Genomic DNA, 19844 nt, shown 5'->3' with positions numbered 1-19844 from the left:
AAAAAAAAAAAAAAAAAAAAAAAAGAGAGAGAAAGTGATTTGTTTCAATGACTGTTTTAGAGGATCAGAATTTTTCTGATAGGTGTAATTGTTGGTTTGACAGAAAGCTGTTATTGAGTTTATGAGAGAAGAATGAAAACATGTGATCATATTTTATTTTTGGCTTTGATCTGTTGCCCCCATGCATCTGTTTGCTTTTAACTTGGGCACAAGCTCTCTGAGTGACATCATTATCATGCCTTTTGCTTGAAATGTCACTGGATCATATGATACTTGCTCTTTTACCATCATACTGCTAACACCTATATGTACACAGTAGAGGAAAGAAGGGTAAGAAATGACCACTGGACAAATTGTTTATTATTACTCTCCACATTGGATATATGAAAATTAATAGTATCTAACTTTTTTGAGTTCTTTAAACGTGTCTTTCTCATAGCAGTCCTGTGAAGTAAATATCCCAGGAACTGCTGCACATAGAGGTAACAAGGACTAGGATGAAGAGCAGCTAACCTCTCAGTCTGTCTGGGTACCCACAGTAACTGCTGTTCTCTGTAGAGTGTGGGCCGCAAAGGACGTGTCAGGATGTGCTAGCAAAGAGGCAGATCACGATTCTGAATCCGTTGGGACAAGAGAATGCCTGTAGCAAATCACCTGTAAAAGTGCAGGGTAGTTGTGGTTCAGTGTTTGGACTGAATTCTGAGTAGCACATAGGAGAATAATGAAATCCATGCTGGAGGGAAGGGAGTGGGCAAGGCACATTCATATATATGTATACGAATGCCAAGGTCTTTCTGTACTCCAGCTGGTCTTGATATCAAGATCTCCATCCACAGCTTCTTTTTTTTGTTTGTTTGTTTTTTGGTTTTTGTTTTTGTTTTTTGTTTTGTTTATTTTTGAGACAGGGTTTCTCTGTGTAGCCCTGGCTGTCCTGGAACTCACTCTGTAGACCAGGCTGGCCTCAAACTCAGAAATCTGCCTGCCTCTGCCTCTCAAGTGCTGGAATTAAGGGCGTGCGCCACCACTGCCCGGCCATCCACAGCTTCTTGAATACTGGGATTATAAGTATGTACCAACCACCACATCTGCAAGGTGCAGATTTAGACATTTGTTATCTCATACGTGGGAAACACTGAATGATTTCAAGAGGTTCTTGTTAGATTCTCTCTGCAATTCACTCTCTTCTCTCCCTTCGTTGTTTGTCTCTCCTGAGACTTTCTTCTCCCAGCTCTGTCTGCTAGGCCATGTCCAAGGATGAAGAGATTGGAAGCAGAAGTACCTTGCTTACTTACTTGGTTACTTACATCTGAGCCTGGCACTTCTTCCTTCCTGGATTTCATTGTGTTTGAAGCTCCTCTTCCTTCCGTCTGCTGTGAGGATGGGGTAGTATCATGAGAAATACAGGGAGTTGGAAGTCTGCACACGCCTAATGTGGCATCTTCTGACATTTAAGCACAGTGTGTTCGTATTCCTTCAGATGAACTTGCTTCTTCTAGTACCTGAGCCTCAGACTTCCCCCTGGCTTCCTAGCTTGCTTCGCATAGCTGCCTCTCCAGCATCCCAGGCCTTCCTTCCTTGTACCATTTCCCCCTCTGCTTCCTACTTGTCTTTCACATTCCTGTTCTATCCCCTTTATTGTCATTTGGGGTAAATATTATGTTCAAGGTGCTGGGATTAATGCTAAAGTTGGAACATGCTGGGCAGCTCTAGCCAAGCCTCTAAATTTTTAAGGAAAGGGAGGCATTTTCAAAGTGGGAGCCATCTTAATTATTTTTGCCTAGAATTTTACCCTCTTCCTAATACTTACTAGTTCACTGAAGAGACACTTTGGAAGTGACTATCTTTTTAAAGAAGTTATTCATTAGTGGTAGCCATTAAAACCTGTGGGAACATAGCATCATCTGGGTGGGTGGTTCGTGGCTGGTGAGGGAACAAGAGAAGTCTTGAGGAGGATTTTTAGTTTAGGGGGTTTGTAATAATTGATTCTTTCCATGTTCAGAGTTAGTTGCTGTCAGATTTACTTGTAATATGTTATAAAAGTTGACATTCTGGGTAAATGCTTATGTTAGCACTATTTCTGTTCTTGGAACATGGAGGAATCATTCAGGAACTTCACTGATTTAGATGTATGCCAGTAGATTTTAGTTTAAATGAACCTGGAGTCATGTAAAGTGATGTACGAATGGTCTCACTTAAGCGTTTCTGAAGTGGAAGAAAGTGCTGTGACAGAGCAGAGGTGCTAGGACCCATATTTTATCACCGTGGCATCCTGTATGTGAAAGCAGTTAAGTTTCCATGTCATAGCATTTTGTAAGCAGCTTTATATTGTCACACAGTGGGGAATGTCAGTGCAACAAGAGTTTGAAAATATCTACTTTGGTGTGATTTCAGCGAGGAGGACATGTACCGTGCTGCAGATGAAATAGAAAAGGAGAAAGAATTGCTAATACATGAAAGAGGGATATCAGGTATGTGTGGAACTGTTTTGTCTGTAGACTTTCTTGTGCATAGATAACCGGTTAGATCGGCACGCCCACTTTCACAAAGCGGCCTGTAATTCCTACAAGTCCTCGCATACATCCAGCCTCTTCTACATGAACTACTCACTTTGCTGCAACAGATGTAGGAAAGAAAGACTCTGCCCTGCATGTCTTGACTCTGCTGTCTCTCAGCTTGTTTCTTTACATTCTTAGAAGAGTTTGGATTTGAACATATTTATCATTTTAAATTGCAAGATGTTTTGAGAAGTTAGCTGTACACATATCCTTAAAGAAGGCCATGTGCATCTAATGACTATGGCAGAGTGACCATGTGCTTGAGAACACCAGTCACTGTGTGACTCTGCAATCTGTATTGCTCTGTCTGGCTTGGTCTTCTCATTCCTGGTGTGAACTTGATGCTCGCCGTGGCTCCAAGTGAAGTGTGTCCTTCATTTGCAGGTAGGCCAGTGCAGAGGCTGAGGAGAGAGCTCCACAGAGTGCATATAAATGGTACTCTTCACTGCTTGTGTGATTCACATGTTCTGCTTAGTTTTTAGAGCTGGCTTCTGTCCCTGTGCCTAGTAAAAGCATTATAGTAATTAGGATATGTAGGTTTTGGTAATGGTTTCTGGTTCTTCCTCCAGAGCTGATCCATTCTTCCCTATGAAGCCAGCAGGGATGCTTTGTAGTGACCCTCCTTAGAACTTCATAGGATGCTCAGTCTTCATGGCTGTGTTGCTCCAAATCACTCAGGACACAGACTGCTGTTTGGGCTTACTTAGGTCTCATGTGCTTCTGTGTTACCATTTGATAATTTTGTAGATCCTCTACTTTCCTCTTCCACCTCTGAGACTCGGTTTTGATTTGATTTTCTTCTGTCCAGCATTGTTCCTACACAGTGTCCAGGCATTTAGTGAGTCTGGCGAAGTACAGTTTCAGTCTCACAGTACTCCTCATAGCTCAGTCCTGATGAGCTCACTGCCCTTCCTCAGTGGCCTGTAGGAGCTCTGCCTCCTCCATAGCAGAGAACAGTGCTTATTGAGACCAATAAGAATGCTCTGATCTTTTTGTGGGTGAAAAGACATCTCCATTTAACTAGCTCCATAAAGGCTTTCCATACCTTGACCTATCCAGCTTTGTAAATGCAGTTCTATTGGCACTTATAAGTTTGTTTGACTCAGGAGTTTTCATGCAAGCTGAGTAGTTGTGAAACCATGGTGATTTTCTCCCAGACCCATTGTAGAAGAAGTTTGAGATTCCAGTGCTAGTCTCTCCTGAAAGTTCCAGGTTCCTGGAACAGTCCCAGTTTTGTTTCTTACCCACTGGAGTCTGATTATTATATTTGCCACATACATGGTGCTTAAGGACTGAAGCTTTCTTATCTGAGTGCCTGCTTACCAGTCTGGTTTTTTTTTTTACTTCCCTTACTTATTATTTTTTTCTTTTTCTTTTCTTTTCTTTTTTTTTGGCAAAAGAACTAGTCTTCCTTGAAGCAGCAATGGGAGGGAGCCTGTGTAGTTACAGTTAGACCCAGGGAGTTGTACCTAGGGGCTGATGCAGTCAGGCACTGCCTCATCCTGTGCCTCTATCTCCTAGCTTAGTCAGTATGTGGGGACTGCTGTGTCTCCCAGACAGAGAAGCCTAGTGGAATTCAGGTAACATTATTCTGTAGCTATGCAAGTACTTCAGTTCTCCAGGCCTCTTACCTTATGCAGACCTCTAATTCAGGACAGGATTGGGCTTCTGGCTTGGCCTCCTACTTTTGTAAGACCCCTGGGCCAGCCTTAATCCTGTGATGTGAGATGGCAGGACTCCCCAGCCCGGCCAGGGGTCAGGTCTTAGTGTGTCTGGGAGTGAGGACAGCAAAGGAGAGGACAGGTAGGAAGGCTTATGTCTGAAAGCCCTTCCTCTGCTGGGAAAGTACTTTCTCCCCATGCTTACACCCCTCCCTGACAAGAGCTTAGGGCCCAGAGGGGTCCTGACTGCGTATTAGCAGTTCTTCCTGTTTGTGGGGGATGTGAGTGGAAAGGCAGATACATATGAGTACTTATTCTAAGTAGCCTCCTAAAAATTATTTCTTGAATTTCAAAGAGTAACAGTGGTTGTTTCCACTTCTCGGTTAATCACAGTGTATTCCACACAGAACTCTATCTGTGCATTGATTATGTAACCTTTTGTAAAAGGTTGCTTTTTTCTTTGAGAAATGGTGAACAATGAGGTTGTTTTTTGAATAGGCAGTTTTTACAGTTTACTTAAAAAACAGATTTCACTTCCTAAACTCTAGGGAAGCTTTGTGTTCCTAGGTCACTGGCTTTCACCATGCTCTGGCCTGTAAGTGCTTGTGGTCCTTTCCTTGTCCATGTATAACATCCACTGGGATGGTGAAAATGGCCTAAGTTTTTGAAATCACAAACTATCATGTGCACACATACACATAATCATAGGCATATATTGAGAAATCAAACCTCATCTACTAAATCAAGAAAGTCTTACTTAAGGCCTTAGGTTCAATCCCCAGTACACACACACACACACACACACACACACACACACACACACACAAACGAACAAAGGAGAAGGGATATTGGGGGTGAGGGGCAGAAGTGAATTTAAAGGCTTTTTTTTTTTTGTTTTTTTTGTTTTTCAAGACAGGGTTTCTCTGTGTAGCCTTGGCTGTCCTGGAACTCACTCTGTAGACCAGGCTGGCCTCGAACTCAGAAATCCACCTGCCTCTGCCTCCCAAGTACTGGGATTAAAGGTGTGTGCAACCACTGCCCGGCTAAAGGCATTTTTTTTATAGAAAAAAAATCCATAACATTTGCTTAATCCTGAATTGTACTAATTTGGTGGAGACATTAAAGGATGTCTGTGGATTAACCAACACTGAGTGCTCCGATCCTTTCTGGCTTATAACAAAAACTATAGTCTTAGGTAAATAGCAAATGTAGTTTTTGTTAGGTGTTATCTCTGTTTAGTAGATATGAAAGACATGATGGAGCTATTTTTCATGGCTCCTATGCATTAAAGTGTTCACAGCCACCTGTGGGTCAGGTGAGTGGGAGCCAGAAGGTTCTTGCAGCTCTCTGAGCCTGTGAGGAAGGACTGCCACTTGACCCGGGAGTTAACGAGCAACCTGACTGGCTGCTGTGTGGAGAATGGGCTGGGTGGTGTGGTGACCAGGGAGACCCATAAGAGACCACTCTGGTTTATGGAAGTGGCATGGGCTAGACGCATGGGCAGTAGTGAGTTGAGGAATTTTTAAAATAGAGAAAGTAAGGCGTAAGGAGAGGTCTCCCTCCACCCTAGGAAAGCAGTATCTTTATTTCCATTACGCTTTCGTGGACTACTTGTTTCATTTCATTGTTGCCATTTTGATTTTTCAACAGAACCCAGGTTAAGTGTGGCTCCTGAAATGGATATCATGGACTACTGCAAAAAAGAATGGAGAGGAAATACTCAGAAAGCCACATGTATGAAAAAGGTAACAGCCAAGGTGCACCTATTGAAGTTCCTCTAACTGTCTGCCATGAGTTGTGTATCATAGGATATTTTTAGACATTGGTTAAGACAACTGCTATAATAAGACAATGCTGTAAATATTGGTGTTCTAATTTTAGGGATGAGGAAACAGACTGCAAAGATAAAGACTTGTTTGGAGTCATAGTACTAATATAGAAGCAACATCAATTCTTTTGTAACTTAATTTCTTTGAAGAACACAGAGCTGTGCTGTTGAGAGTAGAGCCAGCCACTGGTGCTGCTCATTGAGACAGTTGGGAATGCCCACCTGGTGCCGTAAAGGCCTCAAGGATAGGCAGAGGCGATTTTACACCTTCTGCCTATGCGTCTTAAGTCCTAGGTATAGAGTCCTCCTGTACTCTCTGCAGAGGGATTTGAACCATTTCCTTCATTTAAGGTATGCCAGGAGCTACCTTCACTTCATTCTGTTGCGTATACTGGCACCCCTAGAATAGCCTGCGAGACTGTGTTATGGCATTGGAACTGCAGCGCACCCTATGGGCTCTGCCTACAGAATGTGCACCATCCATCATTCCATATTAGTAGGGGAAACCATGTGACACTTTCTGTTTGACCATTCCTAAGCTAGTGACAAACGTCTACCTAGTACTTACGGTTGTGTCTTTTGGTTCCTTTTTTTTTTTGGATTATTTATATTTTGAATTTAAACACTACTTGTGTTTGAGAAATACTGACCAGTCTTTTGTATTTTTATCATTTATTTGTATGTGTATGGGTGTCTTGCCTCCATGTATCGTGTGTTTAGAGGCCAGAAGAGAGCACTGGATTTCCTGAGACTGGAGTTACCTCATGTGGATGCTTACAGTGGAACCCAGGTCCTCTAGAGGAGCAGCCAGTGCTCTTAACTATCGAGTCATTTCTCCAGCCAGATTTGATAGAATTTGATAGAATCATATTTGAAAGGGTTTTTAATTCTTTAAATTTTAGTTAATTTCTTTCATAAAAGCAGCAACACTACTGCTTCCTCCCCCTCTTCCTTCTCTTCCTCTGCCTCCTCATTATTATCATTATGATCATTATTATTAATTATTCTTTTAGAAAACATTACTCATTTTTAGGGTTCAACTCAGATTCGCACATCTGAAAGAAGATATCAGCCTTAGTCCTAATTCTCACAGATCTGTGTTCTAGGCCCTTGTGTGTGAACTCAGTTCCTGCCAAAGGTGAAAGGCTTCTTTCCTCAGAGGCTGTCTGCAGTGATGCCACCACCTACTCAGAGTCTCCAGCTTTTCACCCAGGCTCTGCAGTGAATCATGTCTGCATTTTCTTACCTGCCCTAGAAAGGGCAGCGCTAACTAATAATTTCATTCTCTTGCTTAGTCTGTTCCAAGATCTATTTTAATGGTTGGCATATCTGAGTCCAATACTGAAGACACTCAGATTACTCAGATACCATATTTTAGAACTTACAGGACAATCCTTCCTCAATGGGATTGCATGGGAAAAAAAGATTTGACCATTCAGTAATCAGATTAAAAGGCCCTATTTAGAGGTGCAGCCCCTTAAGAGCTGTGGTGTAATCTGAGCATTTCTACTGCCTGTTGACAACTTTGAGTCTTGATTTTTAGTCCTTATTACCCGTGTTTTGATTTGGATATTCTTTTGGAAGTGTTTATGAATCCAGATTAATTTTAAGTGTTAGGTTCGTCTCTGAAATAGTACAGTTACGGAGTTGTGAGATTCTAATGGCCCTGCAGCTTTTGGATCTCCCAATGATGAAGCTGTGGTGTGTGTCCAGTTGTGGTGCATCACTCTAGTTCTTGTCATGAGGCTGTTATAAACAGACCTAGACTGTCAGTCATGAAAGTGCCATCATGTCATCACTGTACTTGGTAGCTGCCTATGCCACTGCTCTGTACAACCGTGTGCCTTGTTATGCCAGCAGCACCCTGATACATTTCACGTTCACTTTACCTTTTGAATGTGTTGTTGTCTCATACTTGATTTAGTACTTTTGTTTTCCATTGTGGTTTGTTAGCATACTTTCCCTGCTAATACTCAGTAAGAGACTATATAGTGGGATATACCAGCTAGGTTTGTGCATGTGCACTCTGATGTGTGCACAATGATGACATTGCCTAGTGACACATTCTCAGAATGTATTACCATTGCTGAGTGACTTATGCCTGTATGTGTACTCACACACTTTGGAAACTCAGGATTTATGGGTATTTTAAAAACTGGAGATAGAAATATTGCATGCCCCCCCCTGGTCTCTTTATTAAAGCATTTGGAATAATTAAACACAGATTAAACCTTTCAGAATGTCAGCAGTGAGTGAGGGCTCCCTCAGATGCTTAGGAAGGGACTATGAAGGTGACCAGTGCTGGATGACTGGTTTATTTTGGATGTCAGGACTGTTGCATTTGTTATAGATCAGTGGTTCTCAACCTGTGGGTCACAACCCCCTTGGGGGTTACATAACAGATATCCTGCATATCATATATTTACATTACAGTTCATAACAGTACCAAAATGACAGTTTTGAAGTAACAAGGAAATAATTTTATGGTTGGGGGTCACCATAACAATGAGGAACCGTGTTAAAGAGTCATAGCATTAGAAAGGTTGAAAACCACTGTTTATAGATGCTGAGATTTCATAAAGAAAGCATCAATATTTTAAGGTAAATGCAATTGTAGTCAGAGATTGGAATGCCTTACTAAGCTATTCTTTTTGGTTTGCCATTTCCCAATGATTTAGGACAGTTTTTTCTCATAGGGATGGAACTTTTCTTGCTATCTCAAGCCAGTAACCACCATCTGAATTCTTTGATGTTTTCTCCCAAGGGCTATGAGGAAGTTTCTCAGAAATTCACTTCCATAAGGCGAGTCCGTGGTGATAACTACTGTGCACTGAGGGCCACACTGTTCCAGGCCATGAGCCAGCTGGCCGAGCTGCCCCCCTGGCTGCAGGACCTGGAGCTTATACTGGTATGTTGCTGCATGAATTTGAATCGCAGTGTTTCAGGAAGTTCTTCTGAGAAGACTTCCCTTTTCTGCTCATGTTGCCTGATGGCGTTATATGCAGCATGATTTCAGTGTGTGGGTTTGTTCAGTTTGCATTTGTAAGATGATTCTATATGTATAAAAATGATTAGAAATAATCAGTATTTTCAAGAAGAAAAGAATGACAAAACTTAAGCTGAGTTAAAGATCAGATGTTTAGAGTTCATAAAAAAACACATAGAAAAAACTTGACCTTATTTTAGTGTTTCTATGAAGTAGATTATATAATTTTTGTTGGAGTCCCTGCAGGCTTTAGGGGCAGTTCAAAGAAAATATACGTTTCATGATGAGATGTTAGTGTTACATGGAAGAACCTTTCCTGGACCTGGCTATCCTTAGTGCTTTAAGTCTGCCACATGGGATCTGCCCGCAGGTGTCTTGATACAAAGAAGGCTTTATACTGATGTTTTATGTAGTGGATAAAAGGAAATTCTGTCAATCCTGGCACTAGTGAACATGGCTTTGCTATTTTCTATTTGCACGTGAGTTGAAGGGTTTTTGGGGAATGAGGGTGGACAGAGTCTTAACTCTGCTTCTCTGGCTGACTTCAAACCTGTGGTAGTCCTTCTACTTCAGTCTTATGAGTGCTGGGATTACAGGTGTGAGCCAACATGCCTGGCTGATATAAACATGGCGAAGCTGTTACTTTTGTTGGCCTAACACTTACCAGTAAGGATTTCCTAGGAGTAGCAGAGGTGTCTGCTGCACTCATCTGTATTAAGTGTAGTGGGTGACTGTGCTGACTAACTTGTTCCTGTTACACTTGGGCTTCTTACACAGGCATGGACTGTGTGCTTTCAACACATCCAATAAAGAGAAGGAATGTGTTTTACAACTTATTAAAGAAAGAAATATAAGTTTTAATTTATTTTTAGATGATAGTCTGAGAGGATAGACTTTGCCTACAACACTCTTAAAAACAAAAGAAAGCACTTTGAAAGTGATTACCTAATCTGCTTGATACTTTTGAGGCTTTACCTTTGTGGGGCTTTTTAGATTTCTGGGCTTATTTGACACTAATTTTAAATTTTTATAATTTCTAAGAGTTTTTGGTGCAAATACTGTCCTAAGTAATTAAACATATACATTATACCCTGGGAAAGTAAAGCAGTACCTCCTGCTAACAGGTGCATTTGGGTGACATCATCTACCACATGTGAAATGGGTCAGGTAAGCAAGGTGGGGTGTTGCATGCCTAGAATTGCAGCACTTTTCATGCTGAGGCAAGAGGACTGTGACTTTTAAGCTGGTTTGGGTTGTGTAGTGCAGCCTTTTCTCAAGAGTGATAGCTTGCATTCAGTCTTGGTCAGTATTAAAACGTGTCCTTTGTAGGAGTGATGAGGCGATCGTGTGGTTCTCCTGGCCTAATTGGAGTAATGTAACAGTAACTGTTTAATTCCCAGTGGCTCCGTGTGGTGCCCTCTGCTTCACGGCATTACACCTGGTCTTCCAAGGCACGGTCACTGAGATCAGTATTCACACTGGTTGGATTCTGCTTCTGCTCAATATCTGCTGAAGAAACTACTTTCGTTCCTGTGCCCTCAGAAACTTAACGCGCTTTGGACCTTTCTTTTTTCTTTCTTTTTTTTGAGGCAGGGTTTCTCTGTGTAGCCCCGGCTGTCCTGAGTTTGGACTTTTCTTGACTGTTGTATTGCTCCTAAGACTTGAGAGAAACACTTGCCTCCAGCTTTGTTTGAGGTGCTATGAGAGGAGAGGTAGATAGTTGTATGGTTGTGCTGGAGATTCACTGACAGAGCAAGGGTGCTAGCTGTGTGTTTCCATTTGCAGACTCTGTGACCTCAATGCCGCCAGGGCTTCAAAAGGAGACAGCTAGGCTCAGCAGTGCTTGCTTGAGAATGACTCCTGGACGGGGCCTTCTGTTCTGCTCTGCTCACCTTCTCTGGCCTTGCTGTTCTCCTGCTTAGGAGTTGAGCTTTGTCCCTCTTGACCTGCAGCTGTCCCTTTTCTCTAACCTTCCTAGGCTTTCTGATTGTTCTCATTTCTGTCCAGAACCAGCCTGTTTGACTGCAGGAAGATCTTCTGATCCTAGCCCCAACCTAGACATAGCTGGTTGAAGCTGGATCAGCCCCTCACCCTGTGAAAACATCCTTTCTACTAGGAGCTTTTTAGTTTTTAAGTGTACGGTATTTGTAAAGATCTGTGAATGGATAAGACCTGTGACAGCACTTGCTACAGAGTGACACTAAAGCTCCTTGTGGCTTCATTTTGGGGATGATGCTTTTGGTACTTGTAGTTGCTGTGTTATGAAGATTATAGGTATTTGTTACAGAAAACAGGCTATGCTCTAGGTCAGTCGCAAATGATGTGCTTAAGCTACCTAGTGATCCTTAAACATTTCTTGCTTCAGTCTCCTTCCTCCTCGTCTTTTGTTGTTTTTAGTTTTCTTTTCTTCAAGACACTTTTCTCTGTAGCCATGGCTGTCCTGGAGCTTGCTCTGAAGACTAGGCTGACTTCAGATGCAGTCTGTTACTTGTATCTCTTACTCCAAAAGAAGGCTGCCCTGTGTATACACCTAGAAAGGAATAGTGATTTATGTGGACCCCATGTGTCACCCTTGAAAGCATTTAAAGTTATATTAACTTCTGAATTAATAAGTCCAACTCCATTGTTCTTTCCTAATAGTTCCTTTAAACTTTTATTATTGTGTGTGTGTGTGTGTGTGTGTGTGTGTGTTCGCGTGCGCTACAATGAGTGTACGGAGGTCTAAGGACAGCTTTTACATTTACTTCTGTTCCTGGGATTGAACTCAGGACAGCAGGCTTACATGGTCAGTGCTTTTTCCCACAGAGCTGTCGTGTTGGTATTCTAACCTGCTTTCTTTTCTAAGTCTTATTTTTTTGGCTTTTCTCCAAGATTCTCATGCTGGACCTAGACAATCACTTAATCAACAGATAGACCAATGAGTGACTGAGATGAGGAAATTAACTTATTTCTTCCAAAAGTAATTGAGTTGCCAGTTGTACTTGCTCCTTAGGTAACGGTCCAGTGTTACAGATTCGCAGCTCTTCCCAGGCTGCCATCTGTCTCCTCTCCTACCTTAGAGTCTTTGGACAAGTATTTTCTCTTGGATTGTAGTTCTTAGAGCCAGGTTGTAATTTCACTTTGCTGCCACTTGGGGGCACATTAGATTCTGGTGATAAGTCTGAGAGTAATTAAACTGCCTGTCTATGTCTCAGAAGTGCAGGATGGTGTGGGAACAGAGTGGGGCTGTTGCAGCTTTAGGTAAAAGATCATTTATCACCATAAGATATGATGACTACATGTCTTTTCCCCTTGTTTTTTGTAGAGACAAAAGCCATCTTAGTTATGCATGATTGTCATAGACTGGGAGAGCACAATCAAAATCATTGTTTATGAATGTGTCTCAGAGTCTTAGGTTCTAGTGGAACTGAACATGTTTTGTTCCAAACTGTTTATTACTTTTAAACAAGTTAAGCTTAGTGTATTAAGGATATGATATTTTGACTTGAGGGGTGAAATCTCTTTCTCTTCTTGTATAGTTCCAATTTCTCCCTATTTATTTGTTTGTTTCTTTATTCATTCATTTGTGTGTGGTGTGTGTGTGTGTACACCTGTCTTGCTGAACCATCTCACTGGACCTCAGAGGTGAAATCTTAGCAGTGTAGTGACGTGCCCATACCCAGTCCAAGTCTATGGTTTTCCTCCTGACACACCCAGGACTCTTGGGAAGATATCATTTCTTATGCCTTCATGGATGGAATGTGGCCTTCAGATTCCAGATTCTGATAAAGTGTAGGAATAAATGAACTAGTCCAGGAACAGAAAGTAAGGACCATGATAGTTGCCTGTGGTTCTCTCATTAGAAAGGTGCTGCTCCCTCATCCTCCCGCTGCTGTGGGTCTCACTCCTCTTCCCCACCTTATGCTGTGGATTAAGTATGTGTGGTAATATTGCTTAACAGACAGATCTTGTGTTTTTAGTGGGTTGTTTATAAGTATCAGAAGTTAGGCTTTACTGTCATGTCAGGAAAAGGAGCAGCCTTTACTTTACCATGGGCCTTCGGTGCCCATGAAATGTGTGGTAAGGCTGCCTGAGTCCCCAGAAGCCAAAGGTAGTTACTATGAAGACCCAGTGTGGATTCTTCCTTAGCTTATCCTCAGTATTGTGCCTTGCCTGTTCTTGCCTGTGGTTGGTGTCCTGTGGGCTGGACTCCTGTAGATTTGAACCAAAAGCATTTAACCTTGCAGCCTTCTATGTGGCATACTTTGAGTTTGTGACTTCATGTTCAGATTCTCCGTTCTCAACACATATGATACACTTGCAGGAATTGTTCTTGAAATAAGGTGGGTTTTGTATGAAGGCTTTGTGGTGTCTTCCTTTTAGGTTGTCTTGATGGTAATTGATGGTTAGATATCTTGCAACATTGACACCTCTTTATCTCTGTTTCTTGATATTCCAGTTACCAGAAAAGCTGATAAACAAGTATACCTGGATCAAGCAGTGGAAACTTGGACTGAAATTCGATGGGAAGAGTGAAGACCTGGTTGAAAAAATTAAGGACTCCCTTGCCCTGCTAAGGAAGAAGGTCTGATGCACGTAATTCTGGGTCTGATCAGGGTGCAAAACTTTCTTTTTCTTTTGTTGTCCCAGCATATTCCATGTTCTCGGCTTATTTATTTATTCATATTTATTTTGTAGGTTTATAAGGAAGGAAGGTTCATTTTAGCTCATGGTTTTCTTTAGAGGTCAAAATTGCTGGTTTCAGACAAAATGAATTTGGGCTGGGGGAATTGTGCAGTCTGTAAGTGTATGGCAAGGAACTGAGTTTAGTTCCTCAGAACTTATATAAAACTTGGTGACATGTAATTGCAACCCCAGCAATGGAAAGCAGGGGACAAGAGGGCCCCTGAGGGTCACTGGCTATCCAGTCTAGCCTAACTAGTCAGTGACAAACAGTTACCATATGCATGCATATACACATTATACCCTTATGCATGTGCACAAATATACTTTCACACACATTGAAAAGTGAAGCTTTAAAAAAACATTATTAATTCCTCTCATGATCTTTTTGTGTAAAATGGAAAAACACCAACATTCTGTTTTCTTGGAGGTGGTGCTATATATGAGTGTCTCAGATAGCATTTAATTTTCCAAAGAAACCTTAATGAATATAATTTTTATTTTAAGTCATATTTGTTGTTTTATGGCTATCATTTAGTCCATATTCCTTTTTAAAGATTTATTTATTTATTTATTTATTTATTTATTTATTTATTTATTTTGTGGGTATATGTGTATGTGCACACATGTGTGTCTGAGTACCTATGGAGGCCAGAAAAGTGTGTTGGTTTCCTGGAGCTGTAGTTGGAGGAGGTTGTGAGCACCAACATGGGCATCCTCTGTAAGCAGCAAGTGCTCTTAACTGTGAGCTATATCTCCCATCCTTTATCCCATGTTCATATCCTCAGTGTATTTATGTGTATCTCTGTATTTATGAAGTTTTTTCAGTTATTCTTACATTTTAAAAGTCTACCAATATGTGTTAAAAACTTTTTCAATAAGTAGGTTTAGTAACTTTTGAAACCATCCTGAGAGCTGTCTGAAATAGTTCACGGCTAGCTTGGTGTTCTAATTTCCTGTGGTCTGGTGTGTATAGTTTTCCTTTCCTGTCCCTTGCCTACTGGAGTGCAATGTTCAGGGGCTAGAAGCCCCTGGCCTGCTGGAGTGATGAAGGCAGGCTGCAGGTCTTTGAAGGACAGAGTGGTTGGTGAGTTTGTCAGCTTAGCTATAAGTTGTAGTTTCCTTTTCAAGTTTTTTAAGGGGCTGGTAAAGGTGTTAGGTTTTTTATTATGTATGTCAACTATAGTTAGACCCTCTGGGGGAATGTGTATGTGATGCCAATTTACAGTGACGTTAAAGTTGCTCAGTAATCCATGCGGGCAGTTGCCAGCACTTCTCCCTGTCGTACTTGGCACAAAATGTTGCTCGAGTTCCTCTGCCTTTCAACCAAGAAAGTGAGGTTGCTGTGGTCACCTCTGTTCTAAAGATAAGGGAACTGCAGCCTGGAGGCAAACCTTGAAAAGCCAGATCTTAATTGCATCCTGACTTTCTGACTCTAGAGTCATGCTCCTTGCCAGCACCATTGTCTGCTTCTAGAAAATAGAGACATGACAGCCTAGTCCAGCTGTTAAGTGTTGGAGAGTTCTGTGTAGTCAGAGTCACTACACTTTCTTCACGTTTAAAATTTGGGCTGGTATCTGAAAGCAGTGCTAATTAGTGCTTATTCATAAGGACTGGTATTTAAATTGACATCTCTTTTTTCATGGTAGCTTAGCAGTACATATATTTACAATGTTTTCTTGTTCATTTAAAGAGTTATGTTATTATGTGTGTTAATTATATGAACCTTGATTTTTAATTAGTAGTCAAGAATTCCTGATTGGAATTTATTGATTAGATACTCATGTATATTTTTAAGACATTATGGGATAAGTTTAATAAACCAATATTCAGGAGACCCCATAGTCTCCCTTGGCAGTCTTCCAGTTTGTAAGTCTGTGTGTTACTGGGTTTTCTAAACCTCCAGGTATAGCAATCCCAGCTGTTTGATAGTTCTCACACATGTTCTCCTGCCAGCTGTCTGGTTGTTGGTGTTGCTCTTGTTGCTTGGGAAGGCAGAGGATCAGCGTCTGCCTCACATCCCCATACCTCCCTTTGTTGTGTCGTACTTCACATTAACAAGAGAAGAAGCTAAACAAGGGCTCCATGTAGTCTGAGGAACACTGTTGTTTGAGGTGAGAACTTGAAGCTGTTTACATTGGCATGTTGCTTATGGTCCCTTCTTTTGAAAACCATCTTGTAATCATGGTACAGAAAGTATGCCAGGGATTTTCAGAACAAAAATTGTAATGGTGACAACTTTGTTATTGTAGTGGGTAAGCCTGGCTGCAATGAAAACTGCGGAAGCGAGGCAGACAGCCTGTGATGAATTGTTCACAAACGAAGAGGAGGAGTACAGTCTCTATGAAGCTGTGAAGTTCCTAATGTTAAACAGAGCCATCGAACTGTATGATGACAAGGAGCAGGGAAAGGAAGTTCCGTTTTTCTCTGTGCTCTTGTTTGCCCGAGACACATCAAATGACCCTGAACAGCTCCTGAGGAACCACCTAAACCAGGTGGGACACACGGGTGGCCTTGAACAGGTGAGCTGTGACTTTGAGAGTATTTTATCCCTAGGCTAGCCATCAAAGGCGGTCCCAGCCTATCTAGGTGCTTCTGGTCCAGCACCTCATGAGCTTGCAGTCATGGCATTTAAGGTCTTTGTTGGGGCTGGAGGATTTAACTGCATGTCTTACTTGCATAACTCTTGGCAGGAAACCTACATCTTTGTTGGTGGCTGGAGGGTCATTCAGTTCCTCACTGCATAGGCCTCTCCACAGGTCTGCTCTTGGTTTGGCAGAAGCTACACATTCTCATTTATCCCGTATTCTATTTGTTAAAAGCTAGTCACTAAATCTTTTACTTACTCAAGGGGGTGGTGAAGTTCTGCCTTTTTAAGGGAGACATTTCTAAGACTTATGGACATACTTTATTAGTCTTGACCCTTACATGGTCCTAGGATTGCTTTTGTAAAGTGATGGATAATATTAATGCTCTTGACTCTCTAGGATGCTAATATAATTTGTAAACTATATTAACACTCTGTGCGTGCATGTGATACACTCTGTGTGTGCATGTGATTAAGCTACCAACTAAAATATCATTAGGACTGAATGTAACCTGCTACTTTCTACTTGGACTCCTGTGCCTACCTTTTCCTGAAAAGGCCCAAGTACCAGGACAGATGCTTCAAGGAATAGAGAGCCAAGTTGGGTTTCTGTGAGTCTTTCTGGCAGATAGAAATCTATTCTGATGTTTTGCTTAAGGTGTAAGAAAGAGCAAAAGACTGGTGGTTATTGCTAGGGCAGAAATATTTATGATTACTTAAGATAACTCTTTGTACTTAGAATGTAGGCTGCTTGACTCCTGAACTGTAGCAAATGTCTGTGGCAAAGAGTCTAGGAGGACTGGCGCTATACATCAGAATGAAATTAGTCCATTCTAAGACTGCAACAATGTGCAAGGAAAGCTCTGCTACAGTGGTGAATCCTCTTTAAAAATAGCTCCTTTAAAAATATTACTTAAGCACCATTAACCCATCCTTTTAAGCCACCAGTGTAGACTAATCATAAACCATGTTGGCACTCTATAATAAGATCCAAAGCCCTTAGTGATTCCTTTTCTCCAGCCTTAGGCAGTCATACTCTGATTTCTGGGTATAGATCTGCCTGTTCTGGACATTCTTAGAACTGGAATCATACGCTGTGTGGTATTTTATGACCACCATTTTGATTTAGCATAATGTCTTAGGATCCATCTTTGTTTTAGAATGTGCTGGGCCTCCATTCCTTTTTCTTACCAGGTAAAATGGCATTGTATGGCAGTGTTCTATTTTGTGCACCCATCTGCTTGATGTGTGTTTGGATAGTTCCTGCTGACTGCTGTGAACATTCATTGGTAGGGTTGTGTGTACATGTGTGTACGCATTTCATATTGGGTCTATGTCCAAGAATAGAATTGCTGTGGACAGATGGTAGTGTTGTGATGTTTTGATGAACTACTATACAGGTCTAGAATGTATCTCAGTGCCAGACACTTGCATAAGCGTGGACAATGCCTACCTGCATTTGATCCCTTGCATCGCCAAAAGAAGAGAAGCAGCTGCCCCACTTTACATTCCCACAGCAGTTTATCATTTTTCTGTGTCTTCATGATGCTTTCACTATCTTTTAAAAACCAGAATGAAGTTCACAGAACATAGATCAACCGTTTAAACTGTGTGATTAGTTAATTGATGGTTGGTATGTTTTCAGTCTCATTTTCATTACTCCCAAAGAAAACCCGTATTCATGGTCACTCCTCTGTCTTTTTGATTGTATACATTCTCATGGGTATGAAGTACTCATGGCTCTGGTTTGCTCTCCTCAAAGGGCTATGACTTAATGTGGTCATCAGCCATTCATTTATTGTCTTTGAGGAAGTGTCTTCTAAATACTTTGTTCGATTTTAAACTGTCTTATTATATACTTTATTAAATTAACATTAATTTTTTTATGTTTCAAGTATAAGTCCCTATTGGATCTGTACTCCATTCTTTATTATCCTTTTTGACTAGATTCAAAGGGGAGGGGACTGTTTGCAGCTAAGCCATTGACACTCATTGTCTGGGATAGTGGATGCAGCTTGATGTTAGGGCCCATCTTTCCCTGTGGCTTCCCTCAGAACACTCATTTGCTTTTCCTTCCCAGGTTGAAATGTTCCTTCTTGCCTATGCTGTTCGCCACACCATCCAGGTGTACCGGCTGTCCAAGTATAACACTGAGGAATTCATCACAGTCTATCCCACTGATCCCCCCAAGGACTGGCCAATGGTGACCCTCATAGCTGAGGATGATCGGCACTATAACATCCCTGTCAGAGTCTGTGAGGAGACAAGCCTGTGAGGGACACACATGTGAACTGCCAAGAGATGCACATGTGCAGCTCCTCCTCCGGGGGGGGCCTCAGTGTGCAGGTCTCCAAGGACAATCTGGGAGAACTCTCGGGTCCCTGGAGCCAACTTTGGACTGTTCTGTCCTGAAGACTAGCTGTTGATAATGAGAATTAATTAGCCAAGCCTTCACTCATTGTTCTGTTACACAGTGTGTTTCACTGGGGGCTTCAGCACGTGCCTTTGGAAGGTGCAAACTCTGTCTCCATAAGGCAGGTGCTTTTGGGTCAGAGGAAACTGTTTGGAAAGGAATCTGTCCAATGAACGTTCTGATGGTAAACTGGTTTTTACTTCTCTTTTTAAAACAGTAGTTTTGTTTTTGATTTTTATTCCTTTTTTGGGGGAATGGTGGCGATGGTTCTCATTAGTGGTCTTCCTATGAGATATGCTTAAATGGCAGTATCCTGGGATGAGTAGTTACAGTCTCTTTTGATAGCCTCATCTGCTTTTGGAGGGATGAACAATATGCCAATTAATATATTTTAAGTAGATTGTCTCTTAGAAGACTAAGATCGAGGTCCCAGAGTACTTGCTTTGAAGGCTGGAAGAGGTTCAGGAGAGAGTGGGGAGGAGTCTAAGCTTTGGCTGCCGAGGCTCTGTGCCCTGGCACAGGGAGGTGCTCTAGTGTTGGGTTGGGGTTTTCAGTGATTCCAGTGTTTCTAGTGGTGGGAATCAAAACTCGTCACTTAAGTTCAGAGGTGGGTACCCCTTTTCATGCTGTCGACGGGGCCATGTACTGTCAAGCCCAGGTAACTCATCCGGTGACAGGATGTGACAGGATGTCTGATGAGCAAGTCAGAGCAGAAGTGTGTGCTAAACAGTCCAAAGTGTGATGGAGCTGCTTGGCAGCTAAGAGGCAGCCAGGTGGCTAGGATAGGTTTGTCTGCATGGCATACGCCATGTTCCCGACTTGGGCAGGGCTGACTGGGGAGCTGTCCTGAGCATGAGTTGTCTTGGGGCCTTTATTTCCCTCAGGGGACATAGCCTGTGGCCTTTGTTCATGGGACCAGACACATCTTTCTTTAGGATTCCGTCTGTAGCACCTGACTCAGTTCAACATTTGTTGGTGGTGTTATCGTAATGTGTTGAACTTATTTTATGATAGTTAAAATTCTTAATTTGACTCCATTTCATAGAGTCGATGAGCAACTTGTTTTGAGAGAAAAGACAACCCTTTAAAATATAAATTTTTGTTTCAATAAAAATTGAGTCTTACGTATAAAAACTCAGGATATAAAAGCAA

At 41.7% G+C, this 19844-nt stretch overlaps 1 protein-coding gene across 4 annotated transcripts in view; it reads left to right on the top strand.

Moving 5' to 3' along the window:
• Positions 1–19844, top strand: part of Otulin (OTU deubiquitinase with linear linkage specificity) — a 25495-nt gene extending 5651 nt beyond the window's left edge. For all 4 annotated transcript variants that reach the window (XM_031360425.1, XM_031360423.1, XM_031360426.1 and 1 more), the window contains 6 exons: positions 2392–2468; positions 5867–5961; positions 8809–8952; positions 13469–13594; positions 15945–16214; positions 18360–19844. In XM_031360425.1, coding sequence (XP_031216285.1) covers positions 2392–2468; positions 5867–5961; positions 8809–8952; positions 13469–13594; positions 15945–16214; positions 18360–18554 — 907 coding nt within the window. In that variant the 3' untranslated portion in view covers positions 18555–19844. The remainder of the gene's footprint in view (positions 1–2391; positions 2469–5866; positions 5962–8808; positions 8953–13468; positions 13595–15944; positions 16215–18359) is intronic.

The sequence above is a fragment of the Mastomys coucha genome, unplaced genomic scaffold (assembly GCF_008632895.1).
Source record: "Mastomys coucha isolate ucsf_1 unplaced genomic scaffold, UCSF_Mcou_1 pScaffold8, whole genome shotgun sequence".
In the NCBI taxonomy this organism is placed as follows: Eukaryota; Metazoa; Chordata; class Mammalia; order Rodentia; family Muridae; genus Mastomys; species Mastomys coucha.
The sequence above is the reverse complement of the archived record's forward strand: the minus strand, read 5'-3'. Positions and strand labels throughout refer to the sequence as shown.